Here is a 17,104-nt window from a genome sequence, read left to right as displayed (position 1 = left end):
GAAAGATGGGGATCACATGTCCCAACAGTATCTCATTTCCTGTCCCAAACTAATCATATATTAACACGTGGATAAAATAAAAAATTTAAAAGTAAAAAAGTAATAAAACAAAACATTCTAATTGACTTGAGACACCGTTTGAAACAGGTAATCTCATTCACTCAAAAGAGAGTAATAATGTGGATATGAGTGGTTGGTTGGTCTGCAGAGATTAAAGATTAATATGATGCTATAACCTTTATTATAGTAAAGATGCCAATAGGGATCTGATTATTTTGTTCCCCTACCCAAAACAAAAGATGCTACATTTATCACCAAGTCTTGCCAATTTTCCTAAACAAGCATGCTTGCCAAGTCACATTTCTAGTCAAGGTAAAAGAATATATTATGAGGAGGTTTCTATTTTTTTCAATTTTTTTAACTTATTTATAGTTTTTAAATAAAACTACTTCAACAATTAGTTTCTCTTCAACACAATATTCCTTCCTTTTCTTTTCCTTCATTGGATTTTCTATAGTATTGTTTGTGTCACAAAGCAGAATAGAATAGAATAGAATAGAATAGATAGAGAGAGAGAGAGAGAGAGTGGAATAGCACAACCCAGAAAAGTAGGAAATGACAAAATGGTAGTGTTAAGCTACGAGTTATAGCATTGTATTGAAAAAGTAAGAAAAAAGAAAAAACAAAGCATAACCATTCACCACCCACAACACCAACTAGCTCTTACTCGGAAAGTTGTTGCTGCTGCTAAAAGGTAACACTTTCTCTCTCTAACCACTTTCCCTCTTCTATTTCGACACGTTCAATTTTATGTTTTTAAAGCTTTTTGTCGTTTTCATTAGCAGCTCCATAATTGACCCTTCTGAACCTCAAGTTTTCTCCTTTTTCTATGCACTGATTTAGGTTTCTTTGGGCTTCAGCTTCAGGCTTCGTTTTTTCTTCTGGGCTGCTCTCTATTTTTCTCGATTCTCAATTTCTGAGCTAAAGTTTGGATTTTTCGGGGTTCTGATCGTGGGATTTTTGGTTGTGTAATCTGGGGTTTATATAATTAAACTGAGGAAGTTCCTGGTGGGTTTTGTTTTTCTTTTGTGAGGAATCTAAATGATTTTGATTTTTGGATTGGATGGAGTACTCTGAATTGGTGAATTGGTATTATTTATTTCTTTGAAAAATGGTTTTTGGGACTCCTACTTGTGGGTTATGGTGATTTGGGAAAATCTTCAGATGCAACTAGGAAGTGGGATAAGGATGGCTTCAGAGTCAAACACAGGGTTTCACTGTGAAGATATAGATTCAGCTTTGAACAGGCATGCAATATCTTTTCAGTCTGGTGCTATGACTATGAGTAACCTCTCACAGATGGTTCCAATGGGCAATTATTTTGGGTTGAATAATATTAATTCTGGGATGATATATTCCGGGAATTCGACTATGATTAACAGCAATCCTGTCATAAGTCAACCTGTTAATCCATCTGGTTCTTCTTCTCTTCTGCTTGATTCAGTACCGGGGCTCAAGCATGACGCTGGGTTGGCTGTTGAGTGGTCTGTTGAAGAACAGTACAAATTGGAGGAGGGCCTTGTCCAGTAAGTATTTTATCTTTAGCCTTATTTTTCATTTTGGCATGTATATGTCACGTTCGTTCATGTGTACTTGTTTTCAATTTACTTCCTCATGAAATGAATCCGGAGTTTGAGTCTTAAGATTATTGGAAATTTGGATTTTTTTTGTTAGGGATGAAACAATTGTGTTCGCCATTTATATCCCTGGCCTGGTTATAATCATGAAGTATAAGGCCAATCAGGATGTCTGTCTTTTTTATGAGTGGACTATGTGCTGTATTTTTTATTTTTTCGACTTTCTTGTTTCCAAATGTGTTATTCCTTTGAAACTTCAGTTTGTACTTAGTATGCTACCAAGCATTGTTTTTCTCTGTTAAGTGCTAACATTTGATTGGTCCTACGCTTTTCTCTTTGCTGTTGTACAATATATTTATATGTGATAGTGTTGATATTGTCTTGGCTTCTTCCTATAGTTTATGTTTGACTATCCTTGTTTTCTCAATTCTTCTGTCTCATGACTAGATATGCTGATGAGCCAAGCATCATGAGGTATATCAAAATTGCTGCGTTATTGCCTGATAAAACTGTCCGCGATGTTGCTTTGAGGTGTAGGTGGATGACAGTAAGCTATTTTTTCTTTCAACACTTTCTCCAATCTTCATATTTTTATGCCAGCTATAAATGACACCCATGTTGTACAAGGGTGGAGAAGAAAATATTAAATTTGCATTGAAGTCAATTAAGTATGTTGCAATTAATTGAAGCTGAATATGTATAGTGGAATTTTCTCTTTACAAGGTATTCAAAATGTACTTGTTTCATTTCCTGCTCCTTACTCCCTTCTATGCCTTAGTTTTGTATGCCATTGTTGCAACTTGCAACACGGCTCAAGGGTTTAAAGGCAGGAGTTTAGATTTTTGTTGTGGTCATGGTAGCTTTTCAGGCGATTGTTGAAAAATGAAGGAAAATATAGGTGATGGAACTTGTAATTGGGCTAAAATATGCTTGTGGTGGCTGCAGCTGTAATATTGGGGTTGCAATTGTCATCATAGATCACAATTTAGGACTGTATTTAAAGGTTATGTTCTCATGTTTGAAGCAGACGCCTAATCAATTAAACCACATTAACTTTCCTTTCCCTTTTACCATTTTAAAGTGAAAAATTATTTGGGTGGTGCATTAAAATCCACAAAAATAAAGTTAACTGCTGCATGAACATAATGAATGAAGCATTTGACTTGTATACCTATGTATATTACGCCTTAATGTTTGTTTATGTAATCTTAAAATACTGTAAACCCATTTGCAGAGAAAGCGAAGGAAACCAGAGGAACACAATATGGGAAAGAAGGTCAATAACAGAAAGGTATGTGAAATTTAGGAAGCTGTTGTATATGTCTCCTTTTTTTACAGGTAAAGTTTATTCCTTCTTTATTAAGGGTGAAGGGGGAGAGCGCAGTTGCTAGGGTTTGAACCTAGGCGCTCACAGTTAATGTCCCGCAGCTCTACCAATTGAGCTGACTCTTGGGGACCAAAGTTGGTGCACATGTTTCTTATAATTTGGTGTATGTTGAAGAGTCGTCCAGTTAATAGAAAAGGGCGGCCTAGTGCACGAGACTTCCATTTAGTGGGGTCTGGGAAGGATAGATGTACACACTACTAAGATAAAGCAGAAACTGCTGACAAGATGCCATAATATATTATAGATAAAGCAAAAAGATCCTCCCTTGGCTCTTGGTAACTAGTGCCCTTTGGGCATTAGTTAAGAAGTGCTTAATAACTATAAATAATTATGTTACTTAAAGAAAACTCAAGTTATTTTAATAACAAGATATGATAAAGTTTCATCCCATAAATGGGTTTGTTGGTTTGATAAATTGAATCAGTAAATGACTTTAGGATCTAATGTTGATTGGAGAACCAGTATTCTAAAGTCATGCTTCTTCAGGATAAGCCAGTGGAGTCAGCATCAAAGACAAATTTGCTTTCAGCTTTCCCACCAAGCATGGGCACATATTCTCACATATCACACCATATGGATCAAAGTCAACGGATATTGTATGATGGTTAGTATATAGTTTTTTTCAAATTGCTATATTATACATATGATCACGTAAATTCCCATCATTTTCTCTTGTGTATAATTCCATTATTTCTTACTGTTGCTGCTCAGTTATAACTAAAATTCCAGGTCTTCAAGGCCTTGTCTTCGTTAGCATTTCTTCGCCACAAAATCATCCCCTTGGTTTTCTTCACATAAAACATGGCTAGCAGAGATATCTCATCCAACTAGAACATAACTAATTGTTTTTTTAACTTCAAACAAAAAAACATTTTCATACAATTCTAAACACTCTTAACTTCAATTTCTGAAATGTAGTAATTATGCCCATCAAACTCCGGAATTTATCCTTTGTTTATACTGACTACTATTCTTTTGTAATTTTACTCAGTCATTTAATACCAATTCCTTTTGAATGGAATAACTAATATCAGAACATCCCCCCTCCCCAAAGTTTCACTAGAACCTAAGTCCTGGTTTAACGAAATACTCTTTTCCTCGTGTATGATCAGGAGTCTGTGATCCTGTGAAGCAACTCATGGAGCAAAATGCTCAAGCTTTTAGTCAAATAACTGCTAACTTATCTACTTATAAGGTGAATAGCTCAACCTTCATACTGTTTTGGTGCTATTTTATAAATTCTGATGCAGCTGATTGTTTTAGGCCCTTTGCAAATATAGAAAATCATAAACCATTTTTAACAACTAGTTTAGTACTTAAATACTTTGTATGTGGCATTTCACCTACATTTAGAGATCAATATTGTCAATGAACATGATTTATGACAGCAGTATGACGTCGTTCAAACCATGTAGCCGACCCAACCTATTGGGATTAAGGCTTGAATGTTGTTGTTAGCATTTCACCTACCAAGGTTTTTTATTGTGATTAATTGATCACATTTTAGGAAAAGTTTAATTTTTTGGAAATATAATTGATGACATTTGCAAATGGCATTCAAAGGTTATCTATCGTGTCACAAGATTTAAGTTTTGAAATGCCAATATGATAGTGATTGAATTCTCTTTGTATAGTTGCTTTAGATAAACTTCTTAATGAATGGAATTACTCTGTATAAAATAAATGGAATTACTGTTGTGCTTTCAACTTTATGAATCTCCAAATTTGCCTCTTTGATTATTCTGATGAGTGTAACATTGATTTCTCAATATCAGTAGTTAACTAGATTCTGCATTCGCTTCATCTTAGTCTGTGACCTGTAAGAGAATTGTGTGCTCAAACCACCTGAACATGCTTTTGATGACTAGTCTTCCCTGTTCCGGTAGAAGTAAAGTTGCGGTAGTGTACAATATTTGCTACATTTTGGTGCATTTGGGTGGAGTGTGGTTCCTGAATTTTTTGGATATCTCTTCTGATATGCAACTGCTCTGGGACAAGATTAGGCATTTGGCTTTCATATGTTGTAAAGCATGGCCTTGGGTGTCCATTACAGATATGTTGAGGGATTGGGTAGCTTTGCTATATTGATGTCTTTATTCCTATTTTTTACCTTTTATTTTGTTTTATTTTATTTTATGAGCATTTCTTATCCTCCTTTCCCTTTTACTGTGTAGATTCTTTCTATGCGTTCTCATGTTGTAATTGCATTATATGTATCCCTATACCTTCAATAACGGTCATGTTATTTGATCAACAGTTGCAGGATAACATCGACCTCTTCTGCCTCTCGAGGCACAATATTAGTACCATTCTTAATGAGTACGTGAATCTTCTATTTAAGTTTTCTTTTGATATCATGCATATACATTTCCAATTATCTTCGGATTTGATATCTATAAAGTTTATGAAGTTTACTAACTAAGTTTGTGCAGCATGAGAGAGATGTCTGGCATTATGAGCCAAATGCCGCCACTGCCCGTTACCCTAAATGACGATCTTGCAAGTATTTTACCTAATAAGACATAGGTAAGCTCTTAGTCAACTTGACTCATTTCTTACATTCTTTATTGAAGTTCTGAAATCATGCTTCAATGGGTTTTGTGTGTGCAAGCACATGATTAGCAAATCAATATAAACCATATGTAGTAAGGAAACTGAACCAAACCAATGTATGATTCAATTTAAATGATTTATCCAGTTTGATTCAATTTAAATGATTTATGTATTACCAATTGTAGCCGGAAAATTGCTGATTCCATCCAGATGTCGTATTCAAATCGAAGTGCATCAGTGTAAGAGACGTTTGTATTTTTACGTGGAAGTCGTAGCTGCAAGTGTTTTGGTTCTACATGTGATTGAAGAAGCAGGGTATAACTGATATCTGCATAATCTCAGGACTTAAAGAGTTTCTAATCCATCTTTGATCTTACAGCTCCCTGGTTTTCTTTCTGAAGGAAAACTTGGAACTTCTGTTGTATAAATAAAAACATTTTCCTCGCCAAAAAAAATAAAAATCGAAAGCAATTAATGTAACAATGGTTTATGCTGAATGTCCTTCATTGATTTCAGAGTATTGATATTTTTACCATGCCATAGGACTACTATAGATGATGATGATGCTAGTTTGCCACTGATTTCAAATTTGAGTAAATGATCATGTTTCACAGTAGATGTGTAATGTGTTTGTAATGGTTGTATAAATGTGTATATCAAATGTTATTCTAATTGACACCTTTAAGATTGTTTTGAAAAACTACTCAATATGGTGCATGCCTATACTACTGTTAAGAAATAATGTGAAAGTGTGTGATTGGTTGATAGTGTTAAAAAAAACTTACATTGAGAATGCATATATGTTTTGGGATACTATGGTGTAGGCATGAATTAAGATCATATTTAAAATAATAAAGGAAACCCTTTTTACCATAATTAAAATCATATACTTTAGATGTTGATTTTTACCATTGGACTAAATGAAAATCAATCAAGACTTCCTGGCCTGTTAACTATGCCAGCAAAAAGGTATAACTTGTCTGGCAAGTATTGAGAAAATTAAAAAGCATAGATTCCAATACCTGATGAGGATTATTTAGCCACAAGGTTGGGGGAATAAGTAGCAATATATTGTTATTTTATCAGCCATTTCAGTAGATGCCTGACTATATGGAACGAATAAGTACCAAGATATATTTACCTAACTCATAATATGGAAATTAACACAAAACAATATATTATAGAATAACATTCAATAAAATTATAGTTTCATACAATACTCATAAAATGGAGGATTATACATGAAAATTCATCATGTAATAAGGGCTGACAGGGTAGAATAAACACTAGAATTCTCAAACCACTCGAGATCTTCTTTTGACTATATAGTATTGTAATAATTTTACTATAGAAGCATTCTCTATAAACAACAGATGATAAAAGTATGAATCCAGACCAAAATATAAGTTAATGGACTTCCTTTTGGTGAAATAGGCATGCATGCTAAAATCAATGAACTTTCTATCCTAGAACAAACTCATAAACAATAGCTTATCATCAACATTCTCAACACAATACATATGCCAGTTCAATTTTTACTGGCATTCAGCAAGCTTGATAAATAGCTCTTCGTCGGATATTGCTCCCATCTCCATTGCTCTTTCAAGTACAGTGAGTCCACCAGCATCTTTAACTGACGGCTTAGCGCCCCTGGCAACTTGGCATGTTAGTTTATGCTTTTATTGGAAGAGTGTGTGAGAGACTGAGATTAGTGTTAAAAAGCACCATACATGTCTCCCTAACGTGCACATATATATATAACATGTAATTGATGCAAAATATAACATGAAAAAGAAACTGATGGACTATTCAATCAGTGAGACTTCATAAACGGCAGGGGGTGGTATTATTCGAGGTAATGATGAATAATATTATTTCTAGGAAATATTCCTTGTTGCTTCCGGTACTAAATAAACCAAGGAAAATTTAAAAGCTCATAGTCAAAACTTTAGGCAGACACAAGTGTAATGTGTACCACATATGGTGCAAATTTTATACTAATGTGTGATGTATGCAACCCTGCATATTTCTATGTTTGACTAGAGCATAGTGCAGAACTCCTGTCTTTATGGGCTGCTCTGGTACTCAGAATCAGCGCATAATATCTGTAACGAGTCTCCTCAATTGACACGTACATGGACATAAGAGCATTTCTGTAGTGATTATTTTTTTGCGCATATGACATGCTCAGGTATCATCATATCCAACTCTTTCTTTGCAAAAGTCTTACCATGGCATAAGAATCCCACTTTTGTTGGAACAAATTAAGGAGGTAAAACTCGTGTATGATAGATAGGGTGCTTGAGTTGTGTGCTGTCATTTAATGGCATTTAGTTGCCTAAATCTTTCAAGGGCGATTACTGCCTCTGTCTTTGATGAGACGATGTTCTATTTCTAGCTGCTTTCTGGAGTTCCATTCAGGGATATCAAGGGCTTCCTTCCTTTAATAAGCATGGATCTTACAGTTTGATGTATAACTAAGGTTGTCTTAAACGCTGTTCAGATTTTCCACTAAATTCTTTCTAACACAACTTCAATAGAGAGTTTTCATTTGCTTACTATACCAAACACGGAAGACTAGGTAAAAGACTAAATTAAAATAAGTATTACCTTCTCAATAGAAATTTTGCCAATGGATTCTTCCCAGTGGAAATGCAATGGTGCAATGGGGTCCTTCCATGATAGTCACACATGTTTACATCAGCACCAAATTGGAGCAACAACTCAACCATTAGTGGACTGCCAGAATGACATGCCAGATGTAATAATGACCAGCCAAGGAAACACCTCTCGGTCTCATTAGTATCTTTAACTCTCAGACAAGCTTCAGGATCATGCTGATGTTCATTTATAGATCCTAAGTTCAAATCTTCACCATCAACATGGTGAACCACGTCATCGTATGTCATGTTTATCAGATTTGAATTTGATGTAACTATAAGGCGATACACTTCTTTTACATTGATAGCCTGAACTGCTTGCCAGATCCTTATGGAAAGTGAAGGATTCCTGGGTATATCCTCTTCTCTGATGATTAGTGATTTCTCTACATACTGATCAAGAAAAACACAATTTTGAATTTAAAATGATACTTAGCCACAGTAAAAACTGTGAAGAAAGCAGAGGTTTCCTTGTTAGAAAATACAGCAATAAAAGCTGAGAAAGTAAGAAAGTGGAGATGGACACAGTTACAAATTTACAGTTATAATTAAATCACAGTAAAAATCGTGAAGAAAGCAGAGACCTCCTTCTCAGAAAATACAGCACACATAACATATTTTAGATTTCATGAATGATGAGAAAGAAGAGAGAAATGATAGTAAGTGAGGTGATAGAAATAATTAATTTACTGACAAATAGAAGGAGCCAATGCCTTGGTTCTTGTATAATCAAGTGCAATAATTCATGTTCATGTAATAGTACATTCATGTACATCGGAAATATCATTCATGTATCTAGGAAGTTGCTACCTTAGTTATCGCCTTGTAATCATTAGTGGTAATAACAGTACTACATGTGAAATTGAACTTAATCTGCTTACCTTAGCTTGGATGTACTTTTCTTTGTATTGGAAGGCATCTGTGGAGCATGGTTTCATAGGCGCATTTGATTCAACTACTCTGTAGATAATTGTTTACAATAGGAATGGATTTCAAGCTCAACTACTTGATCACTAAACGTGAGATATAGCACATTAGTGTACAATTGCGTAATCGAAATCACAACTTTACCTTTCATCATTCAGTAGAAGCAAGCCCTCCCAAATAGAATTACAATAAGCATTACCCAAGTTATCAAACAACTCTAAAACAGCAGGTTCCCAAACCTTGACATCTAATGTTATAGATCTCACCTGCAGTTGGAAGATCGAATGTTTACATTTAGGAAATGATAATACTTTGTTAATACCAAATCAGAAATCACATTATTTATTCAAATTGCCTCAGTTTAATTATAAAGACACAAAAGTGCATATAATTTCCTAAAACTAATATGATTCTTGAACTTAAAGTGAAAGCCCTTTACACAAGAAAGAAAAGTCTGCAAAAATATGTTAGCACTATGTGCAATATAGCTATCCCAGAGGAACAAAATCAAGAAATAAAATCTTTATCATCTTAAATTTTGGATGGTTCAATGTTAAAGATGAACTTCAATATAAATTTCACTCGAGCTACCAAATTTTCTTATTTCCAGATTGTAAACTCATTAAAATAAATGGTTTGCGTTTATATATGAAAGCATGCACCTTTGAGATATGAACTCCAAGATTTCGATGCACCCCAGAGCATTCAATGCACAGCAATATGCCAAGATTTAAAGATGCCCATTCTGGTTCAGGAGCACTGCATTCAGCACATTTATCATTCCCAGGAATTCCCCTTAAAATCTTAGAGACACTAACCACTTCCTTGGAATATATGTCATCCATCAAAGATCTATTACTATCCTCTGTTTGGCTAGTCAAGGAAGCACCACCTGCTGAGTTTTTATTTTCAAAATGTAATCTACCATAATGAGGCTGTAGAAATTACAACGGAACAGTGTTAACATGGCATCTTATATGAACATCATGCCATAAAGTTATGCTTTGAAAAAAATTGAATAGTTAAATAGATAACCTGAAGAAACTGAGAATTAAAAAGTGATGCGATGGCTCCAGTAATTTTGTTTACCCAGTCCATCCTATCAGCTTCATTTTCAGCCTGATATAACCAATGTATCAAATCAGCTAACAAAAAAGTAAACCATAACTACAAGAAAAGATAAAAATAATTTATCAAACAATGAGAACTCATTAGAAGATAAGAAAACATGTTTGATCACAGTATCACACCAAGATAATTTAAAACATACTCTAATATAGAGGTTTGTTTATGATTCATTCAAATATATGAAATATGTCAACCCATCACCTGCAGTGTATATGACTTTGAGGGCGAAATTATACGGAAGCAAAGTCGTAGATCTGTATTCTCTGCATCCATCTTTATAGTGGATGTGCACAGATCAACTGTACAGCAACCCAAAATATCCTCATTTAGCGATGCTGCCCTGTTGTGCCTTGAACGAAATCTACCAAACATGCCACTGTTTTGTTCACCAGAACGAGTATAATGATATGACTGAGAGCCCTGGGGAGAGATTTAGAAAAAAAGGCATAAGCAGACCACTTGACAGGTCAAAATAAATATAAGACAAAAATAAATACCATGGGTTTGCCTCCTTTCACTCTGTAATAATATAAACTCCCTCGGTTATCAAGTACAAAGAACCTCCGTTTCCAATCTCCACGCGAGCTTGATGATCGTTTCAACAGATAGCCTTGTTTAACTGTTTGAACCTAAAATCAAGGGGGAATAAAATTACAAGCCACAAAAGGAAGACAACGGGGGAGGGGGACCAATGTAGAAGAACTTTTGCATCTTAACCAGAAAAGGCCAATTACTTGCCTCCCCTTTGGTTTCAGGCTGCTTCCCTGCTTCAAAACTTTTGTAAGAGTTCAAGCCTACAACATGGGTGCTATCAGCATTTGGCAAGGGTTCTGTATTGCTAGAAGCTCGTATATTTTCCAGCTCGGCCTGGGTTCGGTATTCCTGGATTCGTTTTGCAAGCTTATCTTGCTCGATATTAGCCATTTCTTTAGATTGTTGAGCATATGTTAGCACCTAAGCTCAGGATGGTAACACAATACAAAACTGTGTAAGTCTTCATGGAGCGTTGTAGGTTTGAATCATTGAAAGTCTTAGTCACCAGAATCAAATATTAAAGAGATTACTTCAAAATTGATCGATATATAATAAAACTTAGTAAGAATCAAAACACTGAGATATGATACAAGAGATATCAACTTGTATCAAAACATGCCCCAAATCACATATAGGAATAAAAACTCAAAAGCATAGAACACAAAAAATATGAGTGTGAAATGAAAGATCGCACATACCTGGTGAATATAAGGCTCCATTTGGCTCAGTAACTCATAACCCTAAAGCATAAGATAACTTGTTAAGAAAAAAGGGGGAGAAATAAAAACCACAAGTTCACAAATGAAGGATCAGCAATCAATTAACAGACCAACTTAAAGTATCTCAGATGAGCATCCATTATTGCACTAACGGACTCCAAGAACTCATACTTCTTTTTCACTTCAATATTCATGAGAGAGTGCACCTGCACTCCTTAAAACCCAATAACCAGGTTCATAAATAAAAACAATGGTGGAGATGTCAGCAAACGACACAGAGAAAAGGTCCATAATTGTAGAAGACATACTAGATTGAAGCGACTTTTTTCAAATGCTGACTTTGAATTTTGTAGATCCTGTCAGGGATCAGAATAGTGAGATAATTATAAATTTGAATTACAAATATTCGTGAAAGAATATGCTATTTAACAATAATAATAGATGAGAACATGATGAATTAGACGGCAATGTGAACAAATATGTAAGTCATCCATGAATCAAGATCAAAAAGGTAATAAAATAGATTAAAAGGCCTTGCTCCATGACAGTAGACCCTCTATTGCATGTAGGCTCTAAAAAACAACATAGCTCTTGCTGGAAATACAGGTATACATAATGGGCCCATAATACCGTCCACTAAATTTACATTTAGTTTAGATATTACACAGCGCATTTTATCCTTTTAGGATACTGATTGGTCACAAATTTGGATATATGAGTGATACACTTCAAAACTCAAATCACACATCAAGAAGGCAAAATGAATTATCCAAGGTAGAGTCAAACAAAAAAGAAAAAGTGGAGAAAAAGTAAAGAGAATAAAAATTGTGAAACTTAATCAACCTTTCATACCTAAATAAAGAACTAAAGCTTCAGCCAGAAATGAGCTACTACTCACTTCAACATTCATTGATAATAATAATAATCAATTTGATGCACCAATAAAAAGACACTAACATATTTTTTTATTAAAGCAATAAAGTATGAAACAAATTCTAGACTAGATATCAATGTAAACTCTGCGTCAATTTTTAGAAATTACTAATCATTGACAAATTGATGAAGCAAACCTCTTCTAATTCAGCAACAACGTCTCCCGGCGTATTTTTCTTCAAAGACACAAACTTCTCTCGTGACTGGAGAAGATAGTTACATGAGTAATGTTAGAAACCAAAATAATAGAAAATTGAGCAATTGAATTCAAATACAGTCCAAATAAAGATGAGGTGATTGGATGATCTACAACGTTGAAGTCGGGCACAGGCAAATTATTGCATTCAAGAGCAAAACAGAACTGCCTTTATATGCAAGATGGATGATTTTATCAGCACTCAACTTAAGCCATTGTGGAACTAAGCAAGCCTTACCACAATGCCTACATAGAACTCTTAATACACAACTAGCAGTTTGATGTACTTTAAAAAACGTTTAATCTCCAAAGGTCAAGGATTATCTCGACTGGAGTTAGCTAGAGCCTTCACCAAAGTATAATTTACCATAAGCAACTGCAAGTTCAGTCAAAAGACAAATAAAACAGAGAAGGGCTTATAAAGTAATTGCAAAAATGAGAACCCGCATAAACCCTGGTCAAGTATCTTAAAAGCTAAAACTCTTATGAATGACAAACAAGACAAGTTTACCGAAGGAAGAACTAACAGCATCTGTATAATTCTTCTGATGAATCTAAAAGCTGAAGAATAACTAAATTACCGCAAGGAAAAGAAAAGGAGTAAAATAAATAGGATGAATACCCAAAATAGATACCACATAAAGAATACGCATGAAACAAAGAAGGAAAATAATTATCATTTAGACAGTGCACCACACAAGCACTGAACTAACTGTAAGAATATACAAACATCACAAGGACAATTAAAACATTGAATTGTGAACACCAATTTGATTGACCAAAATAATTGATTATATTTTTATACACAGATGATGTCAGAAAAGCATTGTCAACTTTGAAAATAGAATTTTTCTTTTCTCAATACCTGATCATAAGAATTCACAGCTTTGTCAAAACGGCGGCGAGAGTCCTGACACGCAAGAATGGATGAAAATCGGGAAAAAAGTCAAAGAAATTTAGCCAACCATATGCAGCATATATATTAAAGAAAGTACGCAACAAATAACTTATAGAAGGGGAATATTGACCCTGGAGACAAAAAAAGAAAAAAACCTTCGCATCTTGCAAATCAACAGTCATAAACTCCGTCAGCCGGTCAATCAACACATGCTCTACCTATACAAGAAATCTGTCAAGTAATTATTGAAACAAAAAAATGCATATCAATAAAACATGAGATGATGGCTTTTAGATTGTCAGGCATAACTAAGTAAGCAAGTGTTACTCTATAATTTTTCTTTCTCTTTATTCCTTTTCCTTCAGTATAGTTAATGGATCTGATGCAGCCAGCTAATATTCATGCAAGGAAAAGTTTAAACAGGGAAGGAATTTTCAACTAGAGTTCAATTTTCTTACAATGTTGGAATCTCCAGAACCTTTGTTCTTTGGGTAAAAAGGTTGTCATTATTAACATGCTGCTTTGGATTTTTTGAATCGAGGAAACTGTGTAAGTTCCATTTAATTTTCCTAGAGTTTTACAAAATGGACTACTGAACTTGGTTTTTTGTTTCATCAACTTGGGCCAGCTTTTTCATGGCATAACTGATGCACTACAAAGGAACATGGAGAAAAAGTGAATGAGCCACATAATTGCCGTTTTACTCTACATGAATAATAAATTTATGGAATAATTACACAATCTCTACAAGATCTTTGAACCCCATCGGCAACTGGTACTTCGTTAAATTAAATCAACTTATCAGCCAGCCAAACTTAATATCATTCAATTGATGGCAAGGGAGAAATCAATATATATATACACACACATATAGATATTAGCAAACTGAAATAGATTATTACTTAAAATGATTTAGCTAGTTGAATAAAACAGACAAAAAAAACATTTGCCTTCAAGATAAAACATGCGAAGAGGCTATAGAGTAAGCAAGTCTCACAGTCACTATTGAAACTCAAGAAAAAAAATGCAGCAATCTGGTTTGAGTCTCACCTGTGAACGGAGAAGCTCTTTAAAACTAGCTAGCTCACGCAGTGTGGTAATAAACTTAGATATGACTGGCCCTGGAAAAAAAACTATTAGTTAGCAAAATAAACTGTACTCTTAACAATGGTCAGTACCTTCTTCGTGATATCAGGTATCCCACTTAATATATTATCACAATATCACTAAACAACAAAGTGACCGAGACATTTAACACTATATGAATACATAGTTGTTTCACAAGTATAAAAGAAACAGGTTTTAGGTTTATTTTTGTACATACGAGGAAGTAAACAGAATATATGAAAATAAATCTCAACAACCTCCAATTGATACACTAACAGGGTCATCCTGGCCACCGCCAAATGCTTCTAATGAATCAGCAAAGGAAATTTCCCCATTATATTCTTCGCCCAAAGCTGTCCTGAGGAGATACAGAACAAATAATTTAATAACTTACCCCTGCTGTGGTTCAGACAGTTAGTCTAATGAGCTAATTTAATTGATAAAATGTTTAATCAAAACCCGTGCCACTACTTTTAAAGCTCTCTATTTTAGCCAAACAATCATTACCCAATAATCTTCCACTACTACTACCAAACCAAATAATCATTATTATTAGAGAGTAAAGACCTAGCTCTTTTGCCTTTCTTTTTCATTTAGTTGAATTCAACTAACATTAATAATTAGACATTTCACATATTATACTTCTTGGCCACGTTTGGTAGCGTTGACATCACTTTTGCATTTAATTAACCAAATTAAAATTTAAAAAATCACATAAAACTATGAAAAAATATAAGTAGAAATAAAGGATTAGGTACAGTTGGCAGTTGGATAAGAAATTCCCGTAAAACGAATAAGGAAAAGAAAACAAGAAGTCAACATGGCTCACAAAAGAAACAAAACCATTCAACCATCAGCGAAGGAGAAAAGAAACCCTATATACTACTATCCTCAGTACTATTCAAGATATTCCTATATAAAGATATAGCTTCAAACTTTAGGACATAACATCAATGTATAACAATTAAAAGGATTGACTCAAACACTCACATAAACTTCTTATGGATATTGAAAAACTACAGGTAGGATTAGGAACACCGTCAAACACTTACATAAACTTCTTACACCCTTTAAATAGTTTCTGGCACCGGTCCTTTAACTCGCCAGTCGTTTCTTCAAGAGAAAATAACTGCCCCATGGAAAACAATAAATTATTGTGAGGAATGATCTTCCTGCATCTGGTAAATAACTATTAATTTCCCGAAAGAGCTACAGATCCAAGAATCATGGTAATATAAATCCACGGAAATACACACACGCATACTTTTCTTGGGAAAACATGGAAAGTTGTAAGAAATGAATAGTAGATCAGTACAAAAGTATATATAAGGAACCTAATTTACGGAAACAAAAGGAAACAATGATCAAACATGACAAGGAAAACACGATTACAAAGAAAAGGCAGTCAATTACATTACAGTATTGCGCAACAAGACAGAGACACCTCAAGAAACAAGGACATTCGGCGAGTACCATAAAGCATCTAAGAAGAGAACTTTGTCCCACAAAAGTGACAACAGCATATATTTATTCTGGAAACCACATACTGGCACCAATCCTCATTTCCTTACTCGTAGTCGTAGGTAGCCTTTGTTAGACATGTCAGAACACGAGAAAACAGAACATATTGCTTTTGTCCCATGATTGGTTTACAACATAGGCAGGAAAAAACATGACATGTGTAATTAAAACATAGAACACCTTGATTCCAGTGGAACCAGAGAACTGCAATGGACGATAAATTAAAATTCCAAAAGTATAAAAGCAAACAAGACTATAATGCCACCATCCTGAAGACCTAAACAACTAAAGCCTTATTCACAAACTAACTATCTTTGTCTAATGTCTCGCCATGAAACAAAACCAAATCGAAACTCTTAAACACTTGTTTTAGCAGCTGCATATATGAAGATTTGAATGCGAAAGGAAAAACCGTATTTATCATCACAAAAAAACGAAAACGTAAAGCATAATATATTGTGTGATTAAACGAAATCTGAAGAAAATGAAATTGCGGAAAAAATGGAGAAGATGAAACCTGCTTCTGGAACATTGGGGAATCATCGAGTTTGACGAATGAAGAAGCCATTGTTGTTGTTGCTCTGTGGTTTGTGTTCGGTTAAACTCACTACTTTGATGTTTAGATCTCATTCATATCAACATGGTGATGATGATAGTCATGATTCGCATCACATGGAAATTACAACTTTACAATTTTGTCCCTATACCACGCACGTGCTCACCATGTTTTTTTTTCATGAACATTCTCAAGTGGAAGTGTGAAAATACGGTAAGAAACATTGATATGTTAAAATGAATTTTACTTATATTTATATATAATCAATATATTGTGTATTATTATTTTTAAATGTTGATGCATACATTTTTATTTTTTCACTGATGACAACTATTCATATTTAGACCC

General features: G+C 34.3%; 2 protein-coding genes across 4 annotated transcripts; one reads left to right on the top strand and one right to left on the bottom strand.

The window, feature by feature from the left end:
• Nucleotides 517-6,092, top strand: LOC109325776. Of its 2 annotated transcripts, XM_019558330.1 has the most exons (9): nucleotides 517-754; nucleotides 904-1,586; nucleotides 2,085-2,184; nucleotides 2,872-2,928; nucleotides 3,511-3,628; nucleotides 4,137-4,219; nucleotides 5,282-5,388; nucleotides 5,432-5,550; nucleotides 5,763-6,092. In XM_019558330.1, the coding sequence occupies exons 2-8, from the start codon at nucleotides 1,201-1,203 to the stop codon at nucleotides 5,514-5,516; spliced, it is 936 nt and encodes a 311-aa protein (XP_019413875.1). In that variant the 5' UTR covers nucleotides 517-754; nucleotides 904-1,200; the 3' UTR covers nucleotides 5,517-5,550; nucleotides 5,763-6,092. The 2 variants fall into 2 exon arrangements, with proteins under 2 accessions (XP_019413875.1, XP_019413876.1); XM_019558331.1 differs by lacking the exon at nucleotides 517-754 and having other exon boundaries at nucleotides 787-1,586; nucleotides 5,282-5,343; nucleotides 5,457-5,550.
• LOC109325676 (ADP-ribosylation factor GTPase-activating protein AGD2-like) lies at nucleotides 6,870-16,849 on the bottom strand. Of its 2 annotated transcripts, XM_019558172.1 has the most exons (19): nucleotides 16,718-16,849; nucleotides 15,732-15,808; nucleotides 14,937-15,037; nucleotides 14,623-14,693; nucleotides 13,728-13,790; nucleotides 13,540-13,584; nucleotides 12,616-12,681; nucleotides 11,854-11,901; nucleotides 11,656-11,751; nucleotides 11,525-11,566; nucleotides 11,031-11,246; nucleotides 10,790-10,921; nucleotides 10,494-10,712; nucleotides 10,200-10,283; nucleotides 9,827-10,099; nucleotides 9,309-9,430; nucleotides 9,119-9,197; nucleotides 8,188-8,630; nucleotides 6,870-7,227 (listed from the first exon to the last, which is right to left on the bottom strand). In XM_019558172.1, the coding sequence occupies exons 1-19, from the start codon at nucleotides 16,766-16,768 to the stop codon at nucleotides 7,113-7,115; spliced, it is 2,343 nt and encodes a 780-aa protein (XP_019413717.1). In that variant the 5' UTR covers nucleotides 16,769-16,849; the 3' UTR covers nucleotides 6,870-7,112. The 2 variants fall into 2 exon arrangements, with proteins under 2 accessions (XP_019413717.1, XP_019413718.1); XM_019558173.1 differs by lacking the exons at nucleotides 14,937-15,037; nucleotides 15,732-15,808; nucleotides 16,718-16,849 and having other exon boundaries at nucleotides 13,728-13,803.

This window comes from Lupinus angustifolius, chromosome LG13 (genome assembly GCF_001865875.1).
Source record: "Lupinus angustifolius cultivar Tanjil chromosome LG13, LupAngTanjil_v1.0, whole genome shotgun sequence".
NCBI lineage: Eukaryota > Viridiplantae > Streptophyta > Magnoliopsida > Fabales > Fabaceae > Lupinus > Lupinus angustifolius.
This window is presented reverse-complemented; position numbering and strand designations above follow the sequence as displayed.